The sequence below is a fragment of the Aythya fuligula genome, chromosome 2 (assembly GCF_009819795.1).
Source record: "Aythya fuligula isolate bAytFul2 chromosome 2, bAytFul2.pri, whole genome shotgun sequence".
Lineage (NCBI taxonomy): Eukaryota > Metazoa > Chordata > Aves > Anseriformes > Anatidae > Aythya > Aythya fuligula.
This window is the reverse complement of record NC_045560.1, coordinates 62,887,594-62,906,750: the sequence shown is the minus strand read 5'-3', so window position 1 is coordinate 62,906,750 and position 19,157 is coordinate 62,887,594. Positions and strand designations below refer to the sequence as shown.

Genomic DNA, 19,157 nt, shown 5'->3' with positions numbered 1-19,157 from the left:
ATAACGTGTGAAAAACCATTTGTTTATGAAAGAAGACCTGCACACCACAAGTTTGGAGGAATGTGAAGCTCTGTGACAGATCAAGTCAAGAACATATACGCTCCAGTGACATGTCCACCATATGAAAATAAAAGCACAAACTAAAAAGAAACCCTAATGTCAACAGTCTAAATTTAGATGCAGCGGAAATGCAACTCTGTTGACTTTGGAAGTGCTACACATTTATCTGTGTCCCGATTTGGCCTTCTGGGATTAAACAAATGATCCTTTTGTTTGCCTTCATCCTTTTCATTTTCAAGGTATGTGGATAAATACTTAAATTCATAACACTTAAAAATAGCTCTGACTGGACTCTTGCAGCCTAAAAGGAAAAACAGTGAAACATATAAAAAACTGCAAATACATCTTGCATTAGGATTTTAATGCTTCCAAGTGACCAACCTCGCAAAACTGTGCAAAGTAGAAAATGTGTCTAACCTTTTAACCCTTTTGTGTCCTTGTTAAGCAGTAAGCAAAGGGCTAGATTTTTCGATTCCTATGAAAAGATCACCAATATAAACACCATTTAGTATCTGAAACCTGCTGTTCTGCTCTACAGGAAACAGTTTAATCTGCAAGCCTCAGAATAAGAAGCAATTCTCAGAAATGTGGCAAAGAATTTCAGCTGTCTATTAAATTGCTCAGGTTGAGATCTAAATTCTGGTATCCCTCATCTTGGTGTAAAACCAGAGCAACTTACCTGAAAACAACAAAATTATTCTGCATATTACACCCATGTATGAAAGCTAGTTTCTGGTCTCTTTTCTCATTAGTGGGCATCTTCTGACTTGCACTGAGTTTTCCAAAATAAGCCAGATGTCTTTTTTTTTTTTTTTTTGGCTGAACTTGCTCTAACACTACCATAAAATCACAAGGAGTTTCACTTGAAAAGTGGAGTCAAAGCCAGTAGGGAACCCTGCGGTATTTGCATTAATTATAATAGATTAAAAGGTAATGAGCAGAGAAAAAACAGATTTGCCACACTGTGAAGCATTCAAATAAAGACAATCTAAAAAGACAAATCTAAAGACAATCTAAAGCTGATGAGGATATTTTTGAAAACTGCACTGAGACAGTTATGTATATATTTTAAATTCCTCTTGATTAGGCATGATGACCAGCGTGCGTGTGCTAACTGGAAGGAAGACAACACCGTACCTTTCAGAGTCTCCTGCAAAGTCTGTGCAAAGGTTGCTAGTTTGTGGCTGTCATGGTTCTTCCCTGTGTTCTCCCCTGCTGCGGATGCCAAGGCCAGGTGAAGGTTAACCAGTGTCAGATCATTCATCCCAAACTGTGGGAGCAAGGAGGGAAATCAATACAGGGCAAGAAAGGTCACCAAGCAATTCACCTATTCCACATACTTCCAGCACTAAATCCTGGTGACTAGGACCCACTTCACTCCACATACAGTGTATTTTGTTTTGTCTTGGTGTTTTGGGAAGACAGGGAACACATTTTGCACCTCTTCTTGCAACAGCCTAATACCCTTACAGTTCTGGGGAAACTGATTTTCGTAAGCACACAGCTTCTTTCCACAGCAGTTGCAGTGAGAATCTGACTGCAAAACCAGTAATAAGCTACGAATAATGTCGTCATTGTTACATGGACTAATTACTACTCTCCTACGATTGGCCTTGGCCTGTCACAGAGATCAACCATGAAACGTAATGCACCTTGAAATGGGCGGTTGGCTCCCTGCAATCTTCTTCTTACTTTCTGGGACTCACTTCATTGCGTGGCACAAGTAATACTTACTCCTAATTTAACTTGTCTATATTTATTAGAAACTTCTCTGAAAGCATTACCAGAGATGTCAAATTCCCCAAACTGGAACTCTCCACCACAGCCTGTATGGAGAAAGGGGTTGTACATTCACTCAAGCATATGCAGAACAGCTTGGAAAGAGTCAGTTTCCAAAATGCTTTCTTGTACATGGGTGCAGCCTAGTGAAGAAGCCTTAAAATGGAAACTCTACGCTATGTCAGTGATGTAAGAGATCAGTCCCGAGCCTCCCAGGAGCACAAAACCTTCTGTAAACATCCATTCTGCCTATGCTCACCCCATCTCCACCCCCGATATACGGCACTGACCAGAACCACGGAGCTATGGTTGCCTGCTGCTGGATACTCACTCACCTCTCCAAAAGCCAGGGAAGGTGACAGGTGATTGCTGTCACTCTATCAGGCTGCAGACACTACTGAAGATCCACCCCCCCACACACACATACCTAAATGCTCCCTTGCAGCATGGCTCTCTCCCACAGGAGCAGGGAAGGAATGATCCTGGTGATCCACCTTACCTATCAAGGCCCACTAAGCACCTTATTTTAATCAAGCCATGACAGAGTGTTGATCTGATGAAATGGATTAGTCTTGTGCAAGTTTTTATCTATTAGTAGACTGTGCCTCTTTCCAACTTCTTGTCTTTTTTTTTTTTTTTTTTTTTTTTTTTTTTTTTAATAAAAGCTCATCTCTGCAAGGGTCTGTTGGCACAAATGAGTTACCTTGAAACGTGCAAGATACGGGTGAGGATATGAGTACTTCCCATTGCCATTAGTCTGTACATTCTCCTGAGAAGAGGCATCTTTCAGCTCAATGCCAGCTGTCGTATCCCAGAGGAACCCAGAGTATTCAACTCCCTGCAATTAAAACAAGAGAACAGGCAAAAAAAAAAAAAAAAAAAAAAAAAAAAAAAAGATGGTAAAAACAAAACCTTCTGCCCAAATGCAGTCTCCTAGATGAAACTTTCACCCAAATGTCTCAGTACTTCAGTGTCACTGTTGGTACTGGAGTGGTGTACATCACTCCCAAAATACACAGAGGTGGGAAAAAGTTTCTATCCTGGCCTGGCACCTGCTGAGGGTAGGAAGTCTACCTTGCTGTGCACAGGTGTAAGGGAGAAACAGCACCCTAGATTACCCATAGGAGATAACAAGAACTGGCGGAAAAGCTCCTGTGTTTCACCCTGGCCAAAACCCCCAGAAGGTGTGGGAGGAACAGGCAGCCCCAATGGCTTCACTGAAAGCCAAGCACACCGAGTTGAAATGCACATTGCTTTGCCACTTGCACTTGCGTGCTGGCTATCAGACACCCAGGCAACCTGAGCACTGTGTGTCCCAGCCAACAATTTAATAAGCTGCTTTATCTTATACAAGTAGAGCGCATTCAGGACTGCTGCAGCAGCGAGAGATAAAGGTGCAGCCTCCTGTGTGCATGTATGGACTGATACACGTCCTTCATTTCCTGCTGTTCCTGGCAAGGAATCTGATTCTTCTCAGTGTGGTCAATAATAAAATAGCTTGTTGCCCATAAGAAAATAAGGATATTTTTTTTGCCTAATCCTGAGCAGGAGCCTATGTCCCCAGCATCCCATCTCTGCCAGTGGCAGACATTTACAAGCAGAGCATAAGGGAAGCTGTAGTGTGCAGAGGCTGGTGTTTGCCCTGACAGGCTCTTCCCAGCACTGGCACACTGCTGCAAGCCATCTTTTCCTGTTCCTCTCCACACCATATGCAATCTTACAGACTTCTGTCGTGCACGAGCTAAAAATATCCAGGCTCGTTCAGCCTCTTGGCACAACATCTGGTCTAGACCTCTCAGCCCTGTCAATCTTCTCTCTCTCTTTTGTAGCTCAAGTGCTTCATGTTCAGTTCTCCGCTCCTTTCATCCCGGCATCTATCATCCTTCATGCTTTTTTGGACTACTTGGGACCGTGGCATTCCCAGAAAGCCGTCTGCACTCATTACACCAGCAGTAGTATCTAATTCAAAGCCTGTCAAGCCTCCCCTCTCATCGCACAGACAGGATTTGCCTTGGTATCATTCAAACCTGTTTCTCTTAGTGAATCATAGTTAAATCCATCTCAAGGAAATGTCTTCCATTTCAGTTGCAAAAAAATAAGTATTATATGCTCTGCTGTCTTCCACTGAGCCTTGAAAGAAAGTATTAAGGTTGGCTAAAATCCTTCTGTAGCCCATTTGGCCAGTTTTAGACTTGAAACTGGTGGAATAATTTTGTCAGTATTTTAATGTCTGAAAACCAAGTAGGCTACAAGAAAAGATGTAGAAGAATAAAACAGATGTCAGCAGCCCCCCTCTATTCCCTAGCTCCAGATTTTCCATCAACCCAGTGGCCAATATCAGTGTTCGGTAGAAGGCCAAATGACTGGGATGAGTGGGAGCACAAACCTATGCACCAACCACTATTTTGCCTTATTTAGCCCTGCAGAGTGTCTTGAGATCGCTCTGTGCCAAAGATGCTATACATTCAGAGTACCACTGCATTATTTCATTGCATTGTGTTTGTGTGCACAATGTTCAAACCTAATGAACCCATCAACTAACGTAAGGGGTAGAAAAGGCTTTTTGGCTTAGTGTAGGGTGCTGTAGCATAGCCAGACTTCCCTTCTGTAAAAGCACCTAAAAGGGAGAGTCAGTAAGTAACATTTCTATTCTTAGTTTGGCCACAGATTTCTCCCATAATCTGGGGAGTCCTTCATCCTTACATCCCTACCAGTAAAACAAAGTACATGATGATTTTCAGTTACTCAGTCCACACTCAAAACTTTCATTGTTATCTTCAGAAACACAAGATTCAAGAATGAATTGACTAAGGACTCCAGATTCAACACAGAAACTCTGAGACAATCACTAATTATTGTTGGGAAAAAAGACATAGCAAAGGGAACAACTTTGCACAACTTCACAAAATAGTTTAAATTCAGTGCTCTAATGATCTGTTGTAAGAAGAGGTTCCAAATTAAAGCTTCCAGCCAGGAACAAAAGCACCCCAAAAGGGATCTGCTGTCTGCATTGGAAGTAGAAGTGTTGTTCTGAATTGTGTAAAGCTTTGGACACATTTAGACCCTTAGTCTTTCTATTGGTACGTACAGGACAATTCTTGTGGTGCTCAGGTGGTTTTTGTTGTTGTTTGTGTTTTATATCCTTAGCACCCTGGAAGGAAAAGGGAGAGATCTCCCTTGGGAGAGACCACCTTTGGATGCCATTAGTAGAGTGCAGCCCCATATAGCTGTACCTTGAATATAGTCAAGGGTGCCAGGCACAACCCTCACCACCTTGTAAATGAGTACCTTGTTGCAGTACGTATATATATTCCCAGGACAGAAGATGCTGCAGGGAAAAGCCCAGTGCAGCAAGTTGCTGATTTTCAATAGAGTCCAAGGCATATTTCAAAGATACTTGTATGGCACTTTAGGGAATGTGCAAGATAAGCTCCTCTGCCAGATGAGGATGGCATGCTGAGCAGCTCCTCTATAGGGTCTTTGTTTGTAAACTAGGAAAACTGGAAGCTCTTCCAAATTCCAGCCAGTGCTGTATAACAGAGCAAGCTCAGCTGACCAGCAGAAAAAAATCAGAAGTACTGCAGCATGTCAGGGGCAAAACAATGGGCTCTTTCCTTGTCCTAAAGTGTAGCCTTTTTTCTGTATTTCTTTACTGTTTTTATCTCCCCTAAACACATGGACACCTTCCTCCTTAAAAGTATGCCATGGACAGGGGAGAACAACTCTTCTAAATAATCAATAGCACAGTCAAACCGAATGCCATTTGAAGAGTCAGCTTTAAAAAAAAAAAAAAAGCTGCAAACCTTGCCAAAAGGATTTGCAAAATGTTTTGCCTTAAACAGATTAAGAATATGTCCTTGGTTAAAGGCAAAAAAAATTGAAGCAGAAGTTCAAACGTAGGGATTAATGTACCTTATGTAGCTGGCCCGAGGGTTTTTCAGAAACAACACCCTTCCAACATCCTCTAGGACCCTTCCACTTGCGGATGTTTGGCAGCGTCGGCTGGTTCAGCTCCATACAAAACTAGAGAGAGAGAAAAAAAAAAAAAAAAAGGTTAGGTTTCTAGGGCTTTAAAAAAAACCTGCAAAAAGCACGCAAAGAGGCATTGATAAGATACGCTGTGAAACACAGGCTATTGTCTCTACTGAAATGTTAAATGAAAGCCCAGCTACAAATCTGAGGTCAAGGAAGCTGCACCAGTTTATGCTAGCTACAAAATTTAAGCTCCAATTTTTCAGCAGCACAATAGCCTAGGCCAGCCCTGGAAGGGGAAGCCGGCTAACCCAGAAAGCACAAAAGCACACTGAGCAGACATGAGGAACACAAAACCTCTGCCCCCCGAAAGGTTTGCGCAGGAGGTAGTCTGGGACCAGTCCCAGGATCTCGTCATTATTTGGAGATTGGGTTAAAATGGCACAAACATGGCAAGCAGAACATATTCTAAAAGTGCCTAAGTTTCTCCCTTGGGCTCTTTTCCCACAAAGTGCCGCTGGGAGAGCAGCAGGGGGGCTGTCAGGGGCAGGAAGCCCCCATGTAGGAGGGCTGGCTGCTCTCCAGCGCCCGCATCGCCCTCGGTGGTGGGGAAGAAGCTGAAGGAAGGGCGGAGGATAGACCCAACAGCCAGTACTCAGCTGACAAACTGATTTTGAGGGGTTACGGCTCAAAAGCTGTTTGTAAAGAAGCAATGAGTCGGTGTGGTGAAGGCGAGGAAGCTGAGAGCTCAGGCTAAGAAACCTCAAACAAGCCAATGTGCCCGAGGGCACGCTGCGGGTACTGCAAGGGGTGATAAATCAGAGGAAGGAGAACCTCAGTGCTACAGGGCACATTTCAACATCTGCATTTCAATGGGCAAGTAATAAACTACCAGCATAAAACACATAGCAGACACAAACCCTGTAAACTGCTGCAGGAGCTCTGCGTAACATTTCCAGCCTTTCCAGAGATGCTGGCAATAGAAATGCTGCCGCTTCACGTGGCATTTTGCAGCCATGCATATACAACATACACGCTGTAATACCACCATATGCACCATACGCGGCTGTATTGTGGTATGACAGATGCTTTATGGATGCCTGTGACTCCCTGTGCAGGAAGGGCTTGGCTGCACATTTTCACACATAGCAGATCTTTCTGGGGCTCCCCAGAGATGCTGGTTGTCCTGGACATTGCTGTACAGCCACAGAACTTGGGCACATTCACACTGCCAGGCATATGGTCAGAGCTATAAAGACTGTGCAGTAACACCCAACAGATCAAGGGTACTGGGACTGTGGACACCCTGGAAAAGACCCCACATCCACTTGGATAATAACAATTTAACAAATTTGGAGATAACAATTTCCAAAAATTTGGAAATAACAATTTAACAACAACAACAAAAAAGACTATGCCTTGGAAAACCTGGAGCCCCTTTATGCAGATGCTATGAAATACTTTTTGCCAGGGGGTTCAGAATAAAGCTTAATAGGAGGAGTTTGAGCCCTCTGCAAAGCTACTGTCAGGTCAAGACAGACCCCAGCTGGATGCTGGCAGGGACACCAGGCATCAGCACACCCTGGCTGTGTGGAAGTGCGTGCACACAGCAGCTGTGGCTTCGGGGAAAGAAGCTATTAAAAAGTAATCACTGTGAAACAGTAAGAGACTTTCAATGTGCATTTTCTTTCTTTTTTTTTTCTTTTTTCTTTAATTTATCTGACACTGGAAGAGCTGCACTGACACACAGGTTTTTGCAGTGAAAGACCATCTTCAGACAAAAGCTTGTAACCCAAATGTCAGCCCAACAGAAACATCGATTTAACGAAGAAGGATTTCAAGGCACACAATAACCTCAGTGATGGTTCTCTGTGGTGGGTCATGCTTCTGGCCAAACACAGTTTGAAAAGTTGTGCTGCAAATCTGCATGGATATAAACGTTTCTGATGTGGGTATCAGCGAAGGATGGGACAGCTGTTCTCCATACTGGAACAGGGAATGGCTACCCCCTTTCCAACTTACCACTTGTTCTTATTCACATGTCTATTTCATCTTTTGTTTCAAAAAGAAAAATCAACCCCTGCTCTTTTACTAACTGCCTTGTCTGTAAGTTCAGTATCCTGGATGCTGAAGCTGTAAGCATTTACCTCTAAAATACACACAACCCAAAAAGTAATCTTTCTTGTCTTGGAAAGCCAAGAGGCATTCACACTCAAAAGAGAAAATGTCTGGCACATCCTTTAAGAAACTTTTCTGAAATGTAGAGATTTGCTGGAACTTCTTATTCAAGATGCTGTGTGTACTGCATCACTGCTTGTTATATAGCTTCAAGCAGTGCTAGGGCTGTGCTGGTTTATTAAACAACGAGGCACACAGGGCACTTGCACAGCCTGAGAACAGAGCTCTGCTTTGGACTGAAGGCTAGGTGAAATCATAACACACACACACAGTAAGTCACAGCAGTAATAATTATCATTCCTGATGTTGTTCTGCTGCCTTTAAACTGCATGCATTTGCTGAATGAGTTTTCTAACATTTAAATAACATAAATCAGCAACCATGGGGAAAAAAAATGAAGTTATGAGTTTTACTGTAAACCAACAAAAGAGTTAACTTATCTCCGGGTTGCAGCTGCCTAGTGGACAGCACAAAAGATATAGCAGGGCTGAATAAATACTACAGAAACCACCACTTTATTAAAAAGAGCATCTGCAATCAACTAGTTTGAATATTTCCTCCAAATTGATTTCCTTAAGGCCCTGATTTAACTTTGCTCAAAGAAAAAGATGACAAATAAGATTATATGGTTTGTTCAGAAAAAGGCATCAGCCTGCTCTGGGTACAGTTTTAGCAACTGAGAGCATCCCCTCCAGCAGCTGACTTTAATTTGTGCCCATTTTTCAGGGCTTACAGGCACACAGATTTTGAAGCTCTTGCAGAATACTTGCTTAGGTCACATTCTCTGCTGAAGTGAGAAGGGTATTTCTTAAATCACATTGTTCTGCCCACAAAGCCCAAGAGCAAACACGATTACAGTTTCCCTTGTACAGTAAAAATCTACAGACAAGCTCATGGCCTACATTGGGCACGAAAAAACACCCTTTCTTCCTTTGCAAAGTTAGATCTAAATCAATCTTTCTGGGGAGCTTCTTCTCATGTGGTAAAGAAAAATCAAAATGAAAATCTCAGTCAGAACATTTTCCCCCAAAATCCTCATAAGGAATAAAGTCTTAGCTTTTTTTTTTTTTTTTTTTTCTCTAAAGAGCCTTTCAGATTGCAAGTTTCCTGAACAAAATCATCTTTCTTTATTAAATCCTGTACATAACTGAGTCAAAACTCAAATAGATACTGCCATATCAACAGCACAAGGGCTCTTTTACACAGACTGTCCCTGTATCATACCTACATGTATGCCTTCGTGGTCTCTCTTGCAGCTCAGTGCTAAGTGGTTTTGGATAAGCAGTGCATCCAGGGTGTGGGAATGCAGCAGCACACAGGCTCCAGTCACACTCTAGGTAAAAGGCTGTCTGCCCCTGAAAGGTGACCCCCTGCGACAGCCACCTGCCTGCTACCAGCATGTGAAATGCAACGAGTCAACAAGAGCCACCACTCCCAGAACTGGGGCAAGCCCCATGGCCTCTGCTTGTCTTCAACCTATCAATCACCCACGAAGGGAGGATCCAAAGACGGAACTGCTCTGTTTCCCCTCATAAGGAGCCCGTGCCGATCGCTCCTGGCCACTCCAGAAGCAGACAGGTACAGGAACGAGCTTACACCGGGCAGCTGGAAGAAGCTGAGGAAACACACATTAGAGTAGGAACAGGAGAGGGAAGGCACAGTGTCTTGGACAGGTTCAGGGTGCCCTGGGTAATCTCTGCTTGCTTTTGAGGTGCTGTTTGTGCAGTGTGGGTAGTTACGGTCTGGCGGCCGGAAGACGTCGCGCTGTACGGAAAGGTGGAGCCCCTCCCTTGATGGACAGTAGCGTGTGGTCTGTGATGTAAGCAAGCGGAAGTGACGCTATGGGCCTTGGGTATATAATACCATGTGACTCGACAGTAAACGCCATTTGCCATCCACCACGTTGGCGTCTGTGAGCCGATGGACCGAGCGGCCTGGGGTTGGTCGCCGTGCCGTTCCTGAACCAGGTCGCCACAGCCCCCTGAAGGCAACAGTGCAGCCACTACAAAATCAGGCAGAGTAGGCCCGACAGGCACAATACCACTCCATGCACACAGCTTGCCCCATCAGGTGTAACTCCTACAGTACACGGGCTGGGGACCACACTGAGATGGGGACCTCCTTTGAGGTGAGCATCCTTTGCCTGAAAAGAGGATGCACTCACTACTCCTTTACACACTTAGGAAATCAAGGTGACCCAGGAAAACAATGCCTTAGGGCTTAACAAGGCTAGATGTAATTGTGCATTTCTTATCAGTCTCATCTGTAGATATTTTAATTTCAGACCTGCAGTCAGAGCACAGGCTGTAAAGAGAGTGAGGCAAGAAGGAACTGTAAAGAGGAGCTTCCAGTGTGAGCCTGTTACTGTGGCACAGGACGCCTTGTCTCAGTGCAGTAATCATCGCCTGAACTTTAGAAAGGCACTCAAGGCAATTAAATGTTCATTTTGTTTAATTACCACAGATGCTTTCAGGCCAAAAGGGCACTGCATTAAATGTAAATAACAACTTACTTCTTCAAAGCAAAGATGATTTTAGTTCCTCTTAAGAAAGGGGAGAGAAGAGAGCTTAGGGAATAAACATGCTATTTCTGAATGTTAAATATGCACAGTTCCTTTATTTTTAAAAGGTACTAGGGGGAGCAACTTTAATGAGTACAGGAGATGCGTATGAAACTTCTATCAGTTCCTTACCGTTTCACATATGTTAAGAGATGGCACATTAGTAAAGATTTGACATCTCCGTGGTGAAAGAGACTTGGAGTATGAGTTGTGAAGAGCACAGGAGCTGGTAATAGCTGAAAAGTAGACTTTCATCATCCGCAAAAACAACAACAAAAAATGTATAACTATACAATTAGGTCAAAATTCACCACCTTTTTCAAAGCCCACCTACCCCCTCCAAACCTGATTCCTCTAGCAGTAAAACTCCCATCCTGAAGCATGATCTAAAATATTCCAGATAGAAGATGTAACAAAACTGACAATGGCTTCACGAGACCATCTGGCGCTAGCACTATTAATCCATCCTTCAATATATATTTCTTCTGCTCCATCACTGGGTACTCCGTAGCATACAAACGTTCTTAGAATTAAATGCACGCTATCCTTTATTTTCTTTATAAATCCACGAGTGGACTGTACTTCTATTTCCAACTCAAAATGCAGACTTGAGAACCTGCAAACCTTACCCAATCAACCATCTACAGGACACAGCTACAGCTGGTGCTCCCTAATTGAGCCTGACCCAGAAAGCTGGGAGCAGAAACATTGAGAACATTTTTGAAATCAACACCTTCAGTTTTCACATAAAGCACCCTGATGTGACACTGATGCTTCTGAAGAAACAGAGCGTTTTGTTAGATCATGTTTGAGATGAGGAAGAAGCAGAATTAGCTGGAGATCTTTGTGGTGGTTGTATGTTCCTGGACTCACTACAGAGGCTGGGGTAAGAAAACAGGTTAGGGCTGCAAGAGAAAAGCACTTGGTATCCACATCCCTGCAGGCAGGAGCAGCTAAGCAAAGGGACACAGAGGAGCATCAGTTGTGTCTGGGTTCTTGAATAACCAAGCATAACTGCAGGGAAGGAAGTGTTATTACAGCTATAGCCTAAAACAGAATCAACACTGGATCCTATTTCCTTCTGACAATAGCATAGTCTCTTGCTTGTTTGCCTTTCCCTGAAGTGTATCCATATCCTGTTTGCAGAGGTAGCCAAAAATTCTGGACACAAACAACTAGTAGATGAACACAAACACTGGCGTGGGGGATGCACTTGCAGGTGAACCACATAAACAGTGCAGAGGAAGTAGAGGTGGTCCTGCGTTAAGCTGTAATGTTTTATACATGCCCATTCAATTAGTCCCTTCCAGGAAGACATCGTGAAGCATTTCATAATATTTATTGATTGTGTTCTTCGAGTATTGACATTACATAAAGGTAAATAAAACTTGGCAGGCAGAAGACAGCTAGACCGATAATTATTAGTGTTTCCAAAGGAGAAGAAAACTCCACAGGCAACAAAGATCTCAGACATATCAATACATTTCCTGTTGGAGAAGATTTCTCTTTCTCCCTCTTGAGAATAATTCTACAATGAAGATGTTAGTGAAGAAATATTTTTTTAGAAGTGTGGTTTACAGAAGCCAACTTATAAAGTTTAGGAGAAAAATTCTGTGATGGAAGTAAAGATAAGGAACAAATCTACTGAAAATGTCACAGAGACAGGACTACTCTCGGCGAGGTTATCGAGCCATCCTGCCATGTTAGCGTGCCCTGTTTGCTCTGTGTCATCGAGACCTGGGGCAACACCTTTCCATTCTCTATTTACTGGTTTGTCACTCTGGGAGCTAAAACAAAACATTGATGATTGAGTAAATTCTGTCATCCTCCACGCTCTGCACAAACATTATATCTAATGAATCCTTCAAATGGCTCCATAAACCCATCACAAGCAGCAAAACTGAGGCAGAGCCCTTCAGCAGCAAGCATTCAGCCAAACCCCTAACCAGCACCTGGCTTCACACATAAAGCTGCACCTGCAGGCACAACCATCACCTCTTTTTGTTTGTGCAGACTGTGGGCACAGAAAGCTCATTTGTTGTGCCAACATGCACATACAAACATGGACATGTTGGTAAATATGAGATCTCCCTCCAAACCACATGTAATGGGAGTTTTTCATCAGCCAGTTTCCATCACCTGGCACCAGCTGTGCAGTCCATTCCCACTCTCCCAGTTAGGTACCCAGGGCTTCCTCTTTTGCAAAGGGGATGACGGGGGCAAGCCAAGAGAAGACAATGAGTTCAGAAATGCAGGTTATACCTGTCCTTTTCCAGTCTCCTGGACACAGAGCACATGGTGGCAAGCAGATGACTTTTTCTGCTTGGGATCCCAAGTAGTGGCCCATCATAAGGGAGGCACCTTCGGCTTTTCCATCAGTTTGAGCATAGCTCAGTGGTGCCTGGAAAATGTGCTGCTGCTTAGACAGCAACCCAGTATTTCTGACAGACACCCATGAAGGAAGGATTTCCTTCTTCTGAGGATCAGATTCTTCGCTTCCAAATGAGTGCTTCAAGCACCATGTCAAGGACTGGAGAGCAAACGTCTACCAGCCTGCAGCCTTGCTGCCCAGCGAGGTGATTCATGTCCTGAACTCCAGGCTTTGCTGCAAAAAACATTTCTAAGCTTAATACGCAAGAAAGGAAACCTCCTGGATTGAACTCCTCAGAGGAGACAGGATGAGGAAGGCGCTTTTTCAAGCCAAGCTATGCGCAGGCACAGGCTAGAAACTGAAGTGCTGAGATTGGTATCATTCTGGGCATAACTCCCGTTATCAGAGGAACACTAGAGCAAAGCATTCAAGGACTCACACTTTTTAAAACAAAACACATCACCCTCACAACAGGTATCTGAGTCCCTTAAGGAATCTGGCCACGTTTTGAGCCAGCCCATGGATTTGAACCAAGCTGGAACACGAGGCTCCCTTCTGCAGCTGCTGTGTTACTCAACCATTGTAATTTATGAACGTGCGGGAAATAATTATGCTGATAAACTTAACATTATCTCAATTATCAAAAGTGTGCAATGATTTGTTTCCATACATGAACCTGTTTGAACCAAAGCAGATTTTATTTTTTAAGTTAGGTTTTACAGGATCAGTTGGGGAGTGGTAGGAGCATAAGTTTGCACTCCCAAGTGATTTGTTTTCCTTTCTGAGCACTTATTTTGGAAAGAATCAACAATGAGTTTCTACATTGTCCTCCCAGATGACCTCACCAGAGTCACCCAACTGCTTATTTTTTTGTAATACCTGAGAGGAAATTACATTCTTTATCTTTGACTATATGATTAAAAAAAGGATTGTAGCCCATAAAAACAGCTCTATGCTCGTCTTTTAATCATGGTGTTCCTGGGACAACAATTTAGATCATTCACTGGCACCTTCATCTAGCTTCATTCCTAACAAAAGTTATTATTTATATAAACAATGTCTTTTTATAGGGCTTGAAAAGGAAGACACGGAAACCTTTGGTGCAGAACAGTGAAACAACAACTGAAAGAAGATAACTATCATAACACACTTTAAGTGCCAGGGACTCTATTAAAAAATCACAGGATGCTCGACTACCTATTGTCAAAATGGGCTATGAAACATCTTTCAGCCAGGCTGCCATTTAATGGGAAACAGCCTTCATGTATTTGGTGGAAATATAGGCTGCCTTTTTGCTATGAAAGAGAACATCCATACTGGCCAACCTGTGCGTAGGAGCAGTTTTATGGGTTTTCAATTTCTCACATTTCTATTACAAGCTGAGCTTCTTCCTTGTACTTCATGAGACAGACTCATTTTGCAGAAGACATTTCCTGCAGACTTCTTTGCCTACCCTTGAGCGCTTTTTTTAAAACATAATACCAGAATTGAGCCTCAAGAGCTTGTCAAGGATGGTCCATAAAGCCTTGCAATTCATTCAAATGAGTGTTTTAGTCTGCGTAAGTATGCAGTATAATCATTAACAGCAATAATAGGAGCTAATATGGTATAAAGAAGAATAAAAAAGAAACCCTCATGATTACAAGCATATCTTTTTCATCGAGCTGCTTTTACAAGAGATGAGTGGATGAGTTCAAGCGCTTTTCCTACATTGTTATAAAGCTGTCTGCTCAAGCAGTTGGCTGTGCTAAAATCATAGCCACAACACAGTTGAATTATTTACTTGTTACTACATTGTCTGCTGTAAACGTTCATTTGCTTTTTCACATTTCTTCCCCATCTCATTATTTCCAAATGAAGAAGACAAGTTTCATCTTGCCACCTCTTCAGCCACCAGAAAAAGCAGATGCACCTCTCAGGGAACACAGACGTATGCTTAGAAAAGTATTATTGACATTATTAAAGCACTGAGGGCTCAGACTTTTTTCTTTTTGGGGGGAGATACTATACGTGTACTACTACAGATAGTGCCTCAAGCAGTGACCAATATAGAGCTCCAAGTCTTCCACAAGGTAAGGTATTGTATGCTCAGCGAGAGCACGTGTACTTCATTTTGTACCATCACAGCCACCACTCTGCAGGGCCACAGCTTGCCCAGTGAATGTTTGGAAAGCTAAACTGCATGCTCATTTGGATTAGATATAAGGCACCAGGTAACCACAAGTCAGTAGCTTTCTGGGAACCCTTCTTTTATTTTTAGTTCCTTGGCTAAAAATAAAAATAGCCCCCCATTTAGTTAGCCAATGCTTTTGTCATGCAATGGGGAAGCTCCTATTTATTTCTGTGGCGTGGTGCAAGACCATAATACGTGACAAGGACCTTACTCATCCAGCACTCACCGGGACTACATAAGTTGAAAATCAATTCATCAGAACCCAGCCCTTAACACAGAAGGCAAATAAAAAATCAGCCTATGAAACATGAGACCCAGGAGTGATAAGAACTGGTTTCTTGTTCACCAATTAAAAATAAACAAACCAAGCCAGAGAGCTATTTCCCATGATCTGAGTCTCCTTACCTGCACACTGCCTTGAGCCAAAGGAAAGGAGTATGGGAAAAAATGTGCTAATACAAAGGAAGAACAAAACTAAAGGGGAATGGGGAAATCATACAGTTTTGAGGGTTGTTAATCAAGGAAAGCTGCTTAAACACATAAGGTAATTAAATCTCACTCTACCACAATGGTAAAGTCTACTCATGTCCATAAGTGCAAGTAAAGTGGTTTTTTTTTTTTTTTTTTTTTTTTTTTTTTTTTTTGTCTTTTTTTTCCTTTGTAAACTTCTGGGATATAAGTAGAGATAAAGATGAACTGGACTGTGCTGATGTGTAGAATGAGAAGGAATAAAAACAGCATGTTATGAGAACTTCACTGACAAAAAGGAAAATCAAACGGCCCTCATTATTACAAGACCACAATTTGGACACCTCCTCTACAGAGACTTTCATCAAAAACTGTAATTCACAGGGCATTTTACTTCCACCCATTCTTTTCCTACTGTTAGAATACTGTTTTCCCCAGCTGATTTACATCTCTGTTTAGAGGAAGCATTCTTTCCCATGATAAGAATACAAAAACAAGGAAGAGAAGAGTAATGTAATATGACTCACAACCATTGCCAGTCTCAAATATCATTCCTTCATGAATTACACTTCAGATTACACTACATTACAGGACACTGTGCCACCTTCTGTAAAGCTATTTATATCTGTCTTGTATCCTATTCCACTACTTGTTTCTTGGATGCTTATTATTAGAAGGATCTCTTACAGGCATTAGGACATGTAATCTCACTTTTTTTTTTTTTTTTAAATCTCATACACTTTTTCTAAATTATTGTTCATGCCTCTAGTCCTTAATGCAAAGAGTCTGATTTGACACTCACTCCCCTCTGAAACAGCACATTCTTTATTTAAAGGTTTGTGTGAGTAATAGATGGTCTGTCTTCTACAAGTAGCACCTTTTCAAGCGAATCCAGGAGACTGCCCTCAAGCCCTGACTAAAGCTCTGATCAAACAGATGCAATGCTCTCTGTCTCCCTGTAGGGAGTAAATGAATTACTTACTCCACATAAAAAAAAAAAAAAAAACCAACAAAAACAAACAAACAAAAAAAACCACCATGATTTAGGCTGATATTACAAAACTTTTGCTGCCATGTCAATGTATTAAAAAGTAGGGGGAAGAAAAATCCAGACAAAAAGAACCTTCCTCAGAACTGCTGACTGCTCAAAACTAGTCCTGTTCTATGAACTGGCTTTGTCTTCTACCATTTTATAGAAGAAAGACATGACATGAAAAATCATTAGATTAAGGACTCTTCACATTACTTCTACCACCCACAAACTGAAGTTAAACACATGCTAGCATTTCTAAATACACATTTTCTGTTTCTCCTTGGTCTGTAAGTATAGTTATGATTTTACTAATGGATAAGTTTAGCTTCTGTCCAGGGACAGAATTAGATACCGCAAACAAACAAAAAAACAACAATAACAAAAAAACAATTAATAGAATGAGCAATCCCCATACCACTAGTTCCTAGAGACACACAGCCATGCTTTGGGGGAAAGTAACAGTGCCCCTCCTAAATGACATTTTAAGAGCAACCCATGTTCTCCATGGCTCCCAGTGATGTGTACAGCATTGTTTCATGAGAAAAAAGATGTGAAATGCAACTAGAGAAAAACATCCAACCAAGATCAAATAAACCAGCGGTATAAGTAGGTTTGAGCCTGTGCTTCCTATGCTGTAGAACACATTTCATTTATACCCGTATGAAGTCTGGGTTGGGCTTACGCCCTCCCCAAGAATCATTCCAACAAAACCTATGGCTTCTGGCTCTAATCATGTGGAAGTGGTTCAATGACATAGGTACAACAACAGGTTACTTCCCTTTACCATGAAATTTCTGGACACAGGGGATGAGGGGTAAGTAAAAGACTGTGCCCTTGAGTATTATCTGCACTCGGATAAAGAAGCAAGAGAAAGGAAAGACAGAGATAGAGGTACGATGTTGGAGAAAAGAGGGTAAGTAATAGAGAATAATGTGAGAAAATAATTAAAATAAACTCAGCCAGGCTCTCTGTTGGAATAATCTCCTTTCACTGGGAGCAGTCAATCACTGCCTCCTTGGTGGCTCCAGTGGAACAGGGCAGGAGTACCAACCTCAGCTAATGAATCATGAAGTTGAATTAGGCAAAGGGTACGCAGGGAGGCTTGGCACCACTTCTCTCTAGGAATGGGGAACAGAAAAATGAGGCAGCAAAAGGGCTGGAAAAGACTGAACAAAGGTCCTCAGTGAGTCAGTGGCAAGTCTCCTATAGGAGACTTCGGCAGCAGCTCCCAGGCTTGCGCAGGCCAGAACTCAAGGCGTAATGTTTGCCTGCAAGGGCAGCATTTACTGCACAACCAGCCACTCAGTGCGTTTACCATGGTGACGGGCCAGATAAATGTCCTTTGGTGACCCGCTGCTCCATGTCAAGGCACATTATAGTGCCATTCCAACTGCCCTAGCAAGTGCGCACACAAACATATTTGTATCTATGCAAGAAAGAAGCCATGTGCCCATGCTTGCCCATGCAAATGGAAAACAGGACCTCTCTTCCAAACACCGCAAAGCTCCTAGGGATAACCTTTCACAAATAAACAACCTGCCCTGCTCTGAGAGGGATTTTATAAAGAACAGAGATTACAATGGGTTTAATCACGATTAAACACTGATCTGGCTCAATCTACTCAAAAGCAGACAAAAGATAAATAAAAACCTCCAGCAGATGCATTTCATACTGGAAATTCTGGAACCTCAATTGACGTCATACTTTTTATGTTCAGATAGTATCTGGAGGAAACAGTACACTGGATCAAGAAAACAAAAGCAAAGTTCTAGTTAAAATTCTCCATGTGCTGTGTAGAAAGGCAAACGCGACATCAGGGAATGCTGTAGTGTTTTATAAACTCATTTTTCACAGTAGCTGAAATTCCTCTGCTAGAGTGATGCAACTGGAAAGAAACAAATTCTCCTTTTTGCCCCGATCTCTTGGGTCTTATCCTGTAAAAGTGGACGACATTACTCACTGTGTTCACCACTCATAGGCATTTTGGTGATGTGACTGATAGCCCAGCTGAAGCGCACACAGCACTTATACACCAACACACACAGGAAAACAAGCAGAAGGAGTTGGAAGCCACAGTGCAATTAGAAAACTATGATCTAATTGCTATCATGGAAATGTGGTGGGACAAATCACACAGCTGGAACACCTGAATCGAGGGCTACAAGCTTTACAGAAGAGATAGGCAGGGAAGGAAGGGTGGGGGTGTTGCCCTCTGTGTTAAGACACGGATAGATTACGAAGAGCTGCCTCTGAGAAACAACCACTGCAGGATGAGAGCTTGTGGGTAGAAGTTAAGGCTGGAACACCAGAGGACAGGTCTGCTACAGCCCACCTGGCCGAGGGGAGCCTGCTGCTGAGGCCTTCCTGCTTCAGCTACAAGGAGCGTGACGCTTGCAGGCTCTCATCCTGATGGTGACCTCAACCCCTGGACGTCTGCTGGGAGAGCTGCACAGCAGGCCGCGAGCAACCCAGGAGACTCCTGCGGTGCACTAAGGGTAACTTCATGGCCCAGGTTTGTGGCAAACCAAGCAGAGGAGAAGCATTGCTGGGCCTGGTGCTCCCC

General features: G+C 42.8%; 1 protein-coding gene across 1 annotated transcript in view; it reads right to left on the bottom strand.

The window, feature by feature from the left end:
• Positions 1-19,157, bottom strand: part of EEPD1 (endonuclease/exonuclease/phosphatase family domain containing 1) — a 63,740-nt gene that overhangs the window by 6,925 nt on the left and 37,658 nt on the right. Inside the window, exons 3-5 of the mRNA XM_032181070.1 lie at positions 5,752-5,862; positions 2,543-2,677; positions 1,198-1,330 (exon numbers count right to left, since the gene is read on the bottom strand). Coding sequence (XP_032036961.1) covers positions 1,198-1,330; positions 2,543-2,677; positions 5,752-5,862 — 379 coding nt within the window. The remainder of the gene's footprint in view (positions 1-1,197; positions 1,331-2,542; positions 2,678-5,751; positions 5,863-19,157) is intronic.